Source organism: Hyla sarda, chromosome 4 (genome assembly GCF_029499605.1).
Source record: "Hyla sarda isolate aHylSar1 chromosome 4, aHylSar1.hap1, whole genome shotgun sequence".
NCBI lineage: Eukaryota > Metazoa > Chordata > Amphibia > Anura > Hylidae > Hyla > Hyla sarda.
In genome coordinates this window covers 398,730,785-398,741,215 of record NC_079192.1, presented here as the reverse complement: position 1 = coordinate 398,741,215, position 10,431 = coordinate 398,730,785, and the positions used below count along the sequence as shown (strand labels likewise).

General features: G+C 43.0%; 1 protein-coding gene across 2 annotated transcripts in view; it reads right to left on the bottom strand.

The window, feature by feature from the left end:
* Positions 1 to 5,964: 5,964 nt before the first annotated feature.
* The window catches only part of LOC130267453 (carbohydrate sulfotransferase 1-like), a 160,645-nt gene continuing 156,178 nt past the window's right edge, over positions 5,965 to 10,431 (bottom strand). For both annotated transcript variants that reach the window (XM_056517298.1, XM_056517297.1), the window contains exon 4: positions 5,965 to 7,318. In XM_056517298.1, coding sequence (XP_056373273.1) covers positions 6,231 to 7,318 — 1,088 coding nt within the window. In that variant the 3' untranslated portion in view covers positions 5,965 to 6,230. The remainder of the gene's footprint in view (positions 7,319 to 10,431) is intronic.

Here is a 10,431-nt window from a genome sequence, read left to right as displayed (position 1 = left end):
TGAACTGTCCAGAGTAGAAGCAAATCCCCATAGCAAACCTCTTCTACTCTGTGCTGACATCTCTGCTTGTCTCAGGAACTGCAGAGAGCACTGTTGCCAGACAGAAAAGAACAACTCAACTTCAGCAGCTAATAACTATTGGAAGGATTAAGATTTTTTAATACAAGTCATTTACAAATCTGTTTAACTTTCTGGAGCCAGTTGAGATATATAAAATATGTGTGTGTGTTCCTGGAATACCCTTTAAAGCGTACCTGTCATATCACAGAATATATATATATATATATATATATATATATATATATATATATATATATATATATATATATATGCTTATATATGTTACTAGGTCATGCAGATATTTTACATTTCTTTGAGTCCAGCTTCTGTGTTTGGCTCACAAATCCCTCTGTTCTGCTGCTCACTCATTCCGACATCCACTGCTCAGGAAGGGCATGTCCAAGGCAAGTACTGAGCCCGCCCTCACCATGCATTCACTTCTTCCCTGAGTCTGCTGTGCTGTCCTGAGTCTCATCCAATCACTGCAGGCTGCTCTGTAACTCTCTTCTCTCTGTTTTCATGCTGCAGTCGGATAGGACAGGAGTGAGCACAGAGGAGTGCTAGTCCCACCCTCACTTCCTGGACTTTGTCCCAGCCTGTGCTTTAGCAGCCGGACAGAATTATGTTCTGGAAGTTATGGGGACCCCTAGTGTTTTTTGTTGTTTTTTTTTTTTTTTTTAAAGCCATGATTTTTATGAAAAGGAAATATATTTTCTTATGAAGTATATAAAAACGGGTTAATCCCTCGCCAAGATGTACAGCATATAAAAAGTTTTTGAATCTGACTGCGCCCATTTAAATATACTGTGGCACCACAGCCAGTAACTTTTACAAGACTGCAAGTTCATGTTACACTGGACCAGTGTTTAAAGGGGTACTCCACTGGAAAACATTTTTCTTTTAGAACAACTGATGCCAGAAAGTTAAACAGATTTGTAAATTACTTCAATAAAAAAAATCCCAATCCTTCCTGTACTTCTCAGATGCTGTATAACCCACAGGAAGTTCTTATTTTTATTTCTTAATTTCTTTTCTGTCTGACCACAGTGCTCTCTGTTGACACCTCTGTCCATTTCAGGAACTGTCCAGAGCAACAGAGGTTTGCTTCTGCTGTGGACAGTGCCTGACATGGACAGAAGTGTCAGCAGAGAGCACTTGTGGTCAGGCAGAAAGGAAATTCAAAAAGAAAAGAACTTCCTGTGGATTATACAGCAGCTGATAAGTACTGGAAGGATTTAGATTTTTTTTTTTTTTTATAGAAGTAATTTACAAATTTGTTTAACTTTCTGGCACCAGTTGATTTAAAAGAAAATGTTTTCCAGTGGAGTACCCCTTTAACAACCAGTGAGCCTCCAGCTCTAGCAAAACTACAACTCCCAGCATGCCGGCCAGCCAGCCAGTGAACGGCTGTCCAGGCATGCTGGGAGTTATAGTTTTGTAACAGCTAGATGCATGCTAGTTGGGAAACATTGCATTATCCTTCTGTGAGTACACTCCTACACAATGCTTTACTTGGTGCCTATGCTGCTGTGATCACAGGACTTTATTAAGCAGCATTTTTCCCAAACACAGGCACTAATACTGTATCTATGATCTGGCGATCGGGTTTAAGGGTTCGCTTATCTGTAACACTGAGCTCTTCTAACCCTTCTGTTTTGTTGCCTGTGTACGCCTGCATAATCTGGCGCACACGCCTCTTATATGGAGAGATCTGTCCACCGCAACACATTCTCCGAAATCCTTCTTTGGTTCTTCTCCTTTCTCCACACCCGTAACCTCCTGCGCTCTTTGAGCTTTGTATTTACATTAACCAGACAGGTCTGTATATTTTCATGGCTCCGGTACACGTGGCGTCCCTGCTGCGCTCTCTGCGTGGAACAACAACTGGATCGCAGTCATCTGGCGGTGGAAACCGCCATCGCTACGGTTGTCAATCAGCATTACTCTGTATTTACTTAGATCGGTGTTTTCCAATCGGTGCGCCTCCAGCTGTTGCAAAACTACAACTCCCAGCATGCCCGGACAGCCGTTGGCTGTCCGGGCATGCTGAGAGTTGTAGTTTTGCAACAGCTGGAGGCACACTGGTTAGGAAACACTGACTTAAAGGGGTACTCTGGTTAAAAAAAATATATTTTTTCCCAAATCATTTGGTGCTAGAAAGTTAAAAAGATTAAAAAAATTATTTCTATTAAAAAGTCTTAATCCTTCCAGTACTTATCAGCTGCTTTATGCTCCACAGGACGTTGTGTTGTTCTTTTCTGTCTGACCACACTGCTCTCTGCTGACACCTCTGTCCAGGTCAGGAACTGTCCAGAGCAGGAGAGGTTTGTTATGGGAGATTTGCTCCTGCTCTGGACAGTTCCTGACATGGACAAAGGTGTCAGCAAAGAGCACTGTGGTCAGACAGAAAAGAACTACACAACGTCCTGTGGAGCATAAAGCAGAGAGCACAGTGGTCAGACTAGAAAGAACTACACAACTTCCTCTGTAGTATACAGCAGCTGTTAAGTACTGGAGTGATAAGGATTATTTTTTAATAAAGTCATTTACAAATCTGTTTTAACTTTCTGTAATCAGTTAATTTGATGAAAAATAAAAAATTCCGGACGGAGTGCACCTACAAATGTTCACGGTGACTTTACTAATGCAAAGAATACCTGGTATGAAATATGATGGCACGGGCACGTATTGTAGACCTTACTATCTGGGAAGGATGGGAGTATAGCCTTAGTAGTATCCATGGGGTGTCTATTACATTTACTGGTGCGCATCGGTTGTTATCTAAAGGGTTACAGACTCTGCTTTACAGGGAGGGACAGTAGATCCCATGATTATTGTTGTTTGGCCTTTTAAACCTGAAACAATGGTTATCTTCACATCTGACTCCAGGCACATTCTTTGACTGTGTTAAGTTAAATAGAGTCTAAAGATAAATGATAGGATTATCCAGCCGGGAGGCTACAGAAGACTGTAAAAACATTTGCATATACTGTATGTATAATGTACACATACACGTAATAATGTGTAGGTACCCCCTTATGCTTTAATCCATCTGGTCATAACCTCTACAAGACCTCTGATGTGTTGTGTAGGTACACCATCATGCTCTGACCCATCGGGGCTTAGACTCTACAAGACCTCTGATGTGTTGTGTAGGTACACCATCATGCTCCGACCCATCCGGGTATAGACTCTACAAGGCTTCTGATGTGTTGTGTAGGTACACCATCATGCTCTGACCCATCTGGGCATGGACTCTACAAGACCTCGGATGTGTTGTATAGGTACACCATCATGCTCCGACCCATCCGGGCATAGACTCTACAAGACCTCTGATGTGTTGTGTAGGTACACCATCATGCTCTGACCCATCCGGGCATGGACTCTACAAGACCTCTGTTGTGTAGGTACACCATCATGCTCTGACCCATTCGGGCATGGACTCTACAAGACATCTGATGTGTTGTATAGGTACACCATCATGCTCTGACCCATCCGGGCATGGACTCTACAAGACCTCTGATGTGTTGTGTAGGTATGGTGTCCATATTAGGACATCCTCAGGCATAATCCTGAACTCTGTCCTCTCTCAGGCCAAACCCCATTCTCCCTCATCCAAAACTCCCTCAGGCTAAACTCCCTCCTCCTTCCCTCAGACAAAACTCTCTTCTGCCTCGGGGCCGAGAGGTCTACGGAGTGTGAGAAAGGCCACATTCCGGAGCATAAATGCATTGTGCAGTGTTTCCCAACCAGGGTGCCTGCAGCATTTGCAAAACTACAAGTCCCAGGTGTGAGGCAGGACGGAGTTTTGCCTTAGGGAGGACAGAGTTTAGGATGATTCCTGAGGATGTCCTAATATGGACACTGTATTGTAGGTACCCCGTCATGCTCTGACCCATCCGGACATGGACTCTACAGGACCTCTGATGTTTTGTGTAGGTGCCCTGTCACGCTTTGACCCATCCAGGCATGGACTCCAACTATGCCAAGACATGAGATGTGTCCTGTGGTATCCAGCAGTAGATCCATGTAAGGTGAGGCCTCCATGGATAAGATTTGTTTCTCCAGACATCCCACAGATGATGAATCGGATCTAGGGAGCTTGGAGGCCTGGTCCCCACCTTGATCTCTTTCCTCATCCCTGAACAATGTCTGAAGTGTGGCCAGGGAAATTATCCTGCTGGAAAAAAAAGACACTCCATCAGGCGATTCCGCTGCCATGAAGGGGTGGATTTGTTCTGTACAATGTTTAGGTAGGTGATACGTGTCACGGTAACATCCACATGATGCCAAGACTAAAGGCTCACCAGTAGAACATTGCCCATTACAATGCCTTCTCCAGCTTGTCTTCTTGCCATAGTGCATCTTGGTGCCATCCAAGGGTCAAGTCCTGGGAAAAAAAGTGTGGGAACTCACCCAAGATTTCCACACAAGGACCAGTCCTGCAGTCCTCTTGCAAATGGGAACAATGTTCCTGCAGTGGAAAAAGTGCAGAAACTCCATTCCCATGTGTTCCTGCAGGACTTGAGCCCAGGTGCCATCTCTTCCCCAGATAAGTAATGCCCGGTGCCACTTTTGTCCTCAGGTTGTGTGTGTTATTACAACCCTGCTCTGTTCATTTGGAACTGAGCTTCAATACCACACACAACCTGAGGACAAAAGTGGAGCTGTTTCTGGAAGAAAGCAGCTATGTTTTTCTAATTCTGGATAACCCTGTTATCCAGAATTCAGGCAAATGGCTGTTTATGTAATTCATGAATGCCTTATTTTTTTTTTCTCCAGAAACAGCGGCACCCTTGTTCATAGGCCAAGTCTGGTATTATAGCTTAGCTGAAGGCACTACCAGACATAACCTTTGAGAAAGGGTGGCACTGTTTCTGGGGTGGGAAATCAACTTTTTTTTTTTTTTAAAGGGCTACTCCGCTGCTCGACATCTTATCGCCTATCTAAAGGATAGGGGATAAGATGTCTGATTGTGGGGATCTCGCTGCTGGGGCCCCACGATCTCCCGCAGCACCCAGCGTTCTAAACAAATGCCGGGATCCTGCGGCAGTGGATGCATCGTCATGGCTACGCCCCCTCATGATGTCCCACCACACCCCTCTATTCAAGGGGTACTACCGTGGAAAACTTTTTTTTTTTAAATCAACTGGTGCCAGAAAGTTAAACAGATTTGTAAACCACTTCTATTAAAAAATCTTAATCCTTCCAGTACTTTTTAGGGGCTGTATACTAAAGAGAAATCCAAAAAAGAAATGCATTTCCTGTGATATCCTGACCACAGTGCTCTCTGCTGACCTCTGCTGTCCATTTTAGGAACTGTCCAGAGAAGCATATGTTTGCTATGGGGATTTTCTCCAGTTCCTAAAATGGACAGCAGAGGTAAGCAGAGAGCACTGTGGTCAGGATATCACAGGAAATGCATTTCTTTTTTGGATTTCTCTTTAGTATACAGCCCCTAAAAAGTACTGGAAGGATTAAGATTTTTTAATAGAAGTGATTTACAAATCTGTTTAACTTTCTGTCACCAGTTGATTTAAAAAAAAAAGTTTTCCACGGGAGTACCCCTTCATGTCTGTGGGAGGGGGCGTGTCGGCTGACACGCCCCCTCTCATGGACATGAATAGAGGGGTATGGTGCGACGTCACGAGGGGCGTGGCCGTGACATCATGGTCACGGCCTCTGGCTCCGAGCGTTCTGAATAAATTGTACAGAATACTGGAGCATTAGAGTACCCCTTTAAACTCATACAAGCCTCTTTAGAGAAGCACTCGCTTTACAGTGCTGTAAAATGTGTTAAAGTAGAAATAAGGTTGATAACTAAACCCATTCTGTAGCATCTGCCTCGGATTCCCGTACTGTACATTCATTCTATAGAAAACACATTCACGCTATAGGAAATACGATTTAATTAAAAAAAAAAAGTAATTTGATACTTTTTTACTAAAATGATTGAATTTTTTTCTGACTTGAAAGGAGCAGAACGTCATTTGAGAATTAATTTCCTGGAGACACCTTGGCTTCTTCATCTTCCATCTTGTCACTCGCTGATACGAACCCGTTCAGACTTGAGCCTTGTGATATCCTATTGATCTCTGTTGGTTTGAAATTGTAGCTGACACCAAGAATTTAGCTCTTTCATTTTATTTTTGCCCTTTAAAATTTTTTTTTTAGATAAATGGTAGAAATATTCTCGGTTCCACGAGACTCTGAGAAAGGTTCTTCAGCTGTTGGACGGAGTCCACCAATTGGTAACCAACTTGGGACAGGGTGGTGTTGCATACGTCCTGCACCGTTTGGACTATACTGAAATGTAAGTGGAGCCTCCAGTTCTCTATGGTCTCCGATGACTTCCGGATGGTTGCGAATTTGCTAGAATTAGGAGAAACGGTGGCATTGGTGTTCTCCTCAATCCACGACGAGAGGCCTTCCTTCCATTGAAGGCCTACAAAATTGTAGATTTCGTTGGTTTTCTTGATAGGATCCTTCGCGAGGTCTTCATACCGTACCAGCATGTACTTCCCTCTCAGCCAAGAAGGTCTACTGAAGGCGGTCTCCACTGAGTTACTGTAATCCATACACATGTTCCTGATCAATGACAGGTCTATGCTGTGAGGCTTTCGACCCGAAGAGTTCCATATATGATAAGACCTATACTGGTCTACAAAAGTGCTTATTCTTGAGGCCAGAACGGCCCTGGGGTCCCTGACAAGGTGAATTATTTTAAGGTTCAGTCTTGGATCCTCCACTAGAGTCCTCAAATGGTTGATCTCGGGAATCCTAATGGTTTTTATGGCCATGGTCCTGTAGGACCGACAGGTGGCCGAGGCCAAAGTCAAGTTTATCTTTCGACACGTCTTCAAACACTGGCTTTCCTGGAGTTCCTGTAACTGGTTGCATACGGGAGGGGAACATAAAGCTTTACTGGCCCCACTTCGGAAAAACGAGGACGTGACGTGATCTTTAGGTGCCGGCTTTATGTAGTTTTCCAGGAGATAGAAGTCACAGTCGTATAGGTTGTGCAGCAGGTCCCTGTAGGCGCCAAGGAGAGACCTCCTGTCTATCATGGTCAGCCCGTTGGCATTGGTAAACATACCCTGTACGTGGTATAGGGGCTCGAATAGATAGAAGACGTCTGAGTTTTGGTTAAAAAGTTGCCCGAGAAACGAAGATCCACTTCTGGCGGTGGCGAGGATGAGGATGTGTTTTCTGCCCTGTTGTCCATTAACGTCTTCACATAAAGCTCTTGTAGCGTTATCTGAAAAAAAAAAAAAAAGCACGTATGTCAAAAAACTGTTATCATTTACAGGACAATTGAACTACAGGGCCATCTTATGGCAGGCTCATGTTACTACGCTCTTGTAGACTTCACCTATGCTTTTCTTTTTTAAAGGGCTACTTCACTGGAAAACATTTTTTTTTTAATCAGCAGTTTTGTAAATAACTTCTATTTAAAAATCTTAATCCTTCCAGTACTTATCAGCTGTTGTATGCTGCAGAGGAAGTTCTCTTCTTTTTGAATTTCCTTTCTGTATGACCACAGTGCTCTCTGCTGACGCCTCTGTCCATGTCCAGAGTAGGAGCAAATCCCCATAGAAAACCTATCCTGCTTTGGACAGTTCCTAAAATGGACAGAGGTGTCAGCAGAGAGCACTGTGGTCAGACAGAGAATAAATTCAAAAAGAAAAGAGCTTCCTGTGGAGAATACAGCAGCTGATAAGTACTGGAGGGATTAATATTTTTAAATAGAAGTAATTAACAAATCTGTTTATCTTTCTGGCCCCAGTTGATTAAAAAAAAAAGTTTTCACAACCCTTTTGACTCTTCTTAAAGGGGTACTCCCGTGGAAAACTTTTTTTTTTTTTTTAATCAACTGGTGCCACAAAGTTAAACAGATTTGTAAATTACTTCTATTAAAAAATCTTAATCCTTCCAGTACTTTTTAGGGGCTGCATACTAAAGAGAAATCCAAAAAAGAAATGCATTTCCTCTGATGTCATGACCACAGTGCTCTCTGCTGACCTCTGCTGTCCATTTTAGGAACTGTCCAGAGCAGCATATGTTTGCTATGGGGATTTTCTCAAGCTCTGGACAGTTCCTAAAATGGACAGCAGAGGTCAGCAGAGAGCACTGTGGTCATGACATCAGGGGAAATGCATTTCTTTTTTGGATTTCTCTTTAGTATACAGCCCCTAAAAAGTACTGGAAGAATTAAGATTTTTTAATAGAAGTGATTTACAAATCTGTTTAACTTTCTGGTACCGGTTGATTTAAAAAAATTTTTTTCCACGGGAGCACCCCTTTAAGGTCACCAACCAGCCCTATACCCTCAATGGTTCCACCACCCTTCCCGATGTCAGGTCTTCACAATCTTCATTTATACCAATGGTCTCCAAACTGTGGACCTCCAGATGTTACAAAACTACATCTCCCAGCATGCCAGGACAGCCAACAGCTAAGGGGATATGCAAGAATAGAAAAACTGAGCAAATGTTTGCGTTTTTATTGGCGTTTATTTTCCTTTCACATAAGTCTATCCTCTTAAGGACGCAGGGCGTACCTGTACGCCCTGCGCCCGGTGTTTAAAACGGGGTCATGCCGTGACCCCGCATCACACCGGGTCGGTCCCGGCTGCTATTCATAGCCGGGACCCTGGGCTAACAGCGCGCGGCCCCGATCGTTGTGCCGCGCACTATTAACCCCTCAGACGCATCGATCAAAGTTTATCGCCGCGCTGAAAATTTGAGTAAACGCTTCCCGGCAGCTCAGTCGGGCTGATCGGGACTATCGTGATAAAATCGCGATGTCCCGATCAGCTAGGACGCGAGTGGAGGTCCCCTTACCTTGATCTGTCGCGTCCGATCGGCTTTTGATTGCTCCAAGTCTGAGCTATAGGCTTGAGCAATCAAGCCCCTATTACGCTGATCAGTGCAAAGCTATGGCTTTGCATGGATCAGGGTAAAAGATCAGTGTGTGTAGTGTTATAGGTCCCTATGGGAGCTATAACACTGCAAAAAAAAAAGTGGAAAAAAAAGTTTATAAAAGTCATTTAACCCTTTCCCTAATAAAAGTTTGAATCCCCCCCCCTTTTCCCATAAAAAAAACAACTGTGTAAATAAAACATATGTGGTATCACCATGCGCGTAAATATCCGATCTATAAAAATATTTCATTAATTAAACTGCACGGTCAATGGCGTACGCGCAAAAAAAATTACAAAATCCAAAATAGCGTATTTTTGGTCACTTTTTATATAATAAAAAAATGAATAAAAAGCTATCAAAAAGTCTGATCAATGCAAAAATGGTACCGCTAAAAACTGCAGAACACGGCGCAAAAAATGAGCCATCATTCCGGCCCGTATGCGGAAAAATTAAAAAGTTATAGGGGTCAGAAGATGAGAATTTTAAACGTATAAATTTTCCTGCATGTAGTTAGGATTTTTTTCCGAAGTACGACAAAATCAAACCTATATAAGTAGGGTATCATTTTAACCGTATGGACCTACAGAATAATGATAAGGTGTTATTATTACCGAAAAATGTACTGCGTAGAAACGGAAGCCCCCAAAAGTTACAAAATTAAATTTTTTCTTCAATTTTGTCTCACAATAAAAATTTTTCCCCTTTCGCCGGGGATTTTTGGGTATAATGACTAATGTCACTGCAAAGTAGAATTGGTGGCGCAAAAAATAAACCATCATATGGAATTTTGTGTGCAAAATTGAAAGCGTTATGATTTTTGGAACATGATGAGGAAAAAATGAAAATGCAAAAACGGAAAAACGCTGAGTCCTTAATGGGCTATGGAAGAAAAGAAGTTTTTGCAACAGCTGGAGGCGCCCTGGTTGGAAAACACTACATTATCCTTCAGCATTTCCCCATTTTTATTCATGTATAAAAATAAAATATTTCTACACGAAGAACAATAACCAGGCAAAATCACTGACAACGATTGCGATGGAAACGGCGCTAAGTGCATAAATAGTACGGCCATAAAGGAAGGAGCGCTGCAGGAGAAGTCCTACGGAAATTTATAGGAAGTGGGGTGAGGATCCCTCCGCTCTCTATGGGGGAGATTTATCAAAACCTGTGCAAAAGAAAAGTTGCCCAGTTGCCCATAGCAACCAATCAGATCGCTCCTTTCATTTTGCAGAGGCCTTGCTAAAAATGAAAGAAGCGATCTGATTGGTTGCTATGGGCAACTGGGCCACTTTTCCTCTGGACAGGTTTTGATGAATCTCCCCATATGTGAGGCCGAATTTATGATCTGCACAGAGGATGTCTGAGGAGCTACGGCCCATAAAACGTTAATGATTTGCGGGGTTAACAATACAGCCAGGAAGCGGAGGAATAATGGGCAAAAGCACCA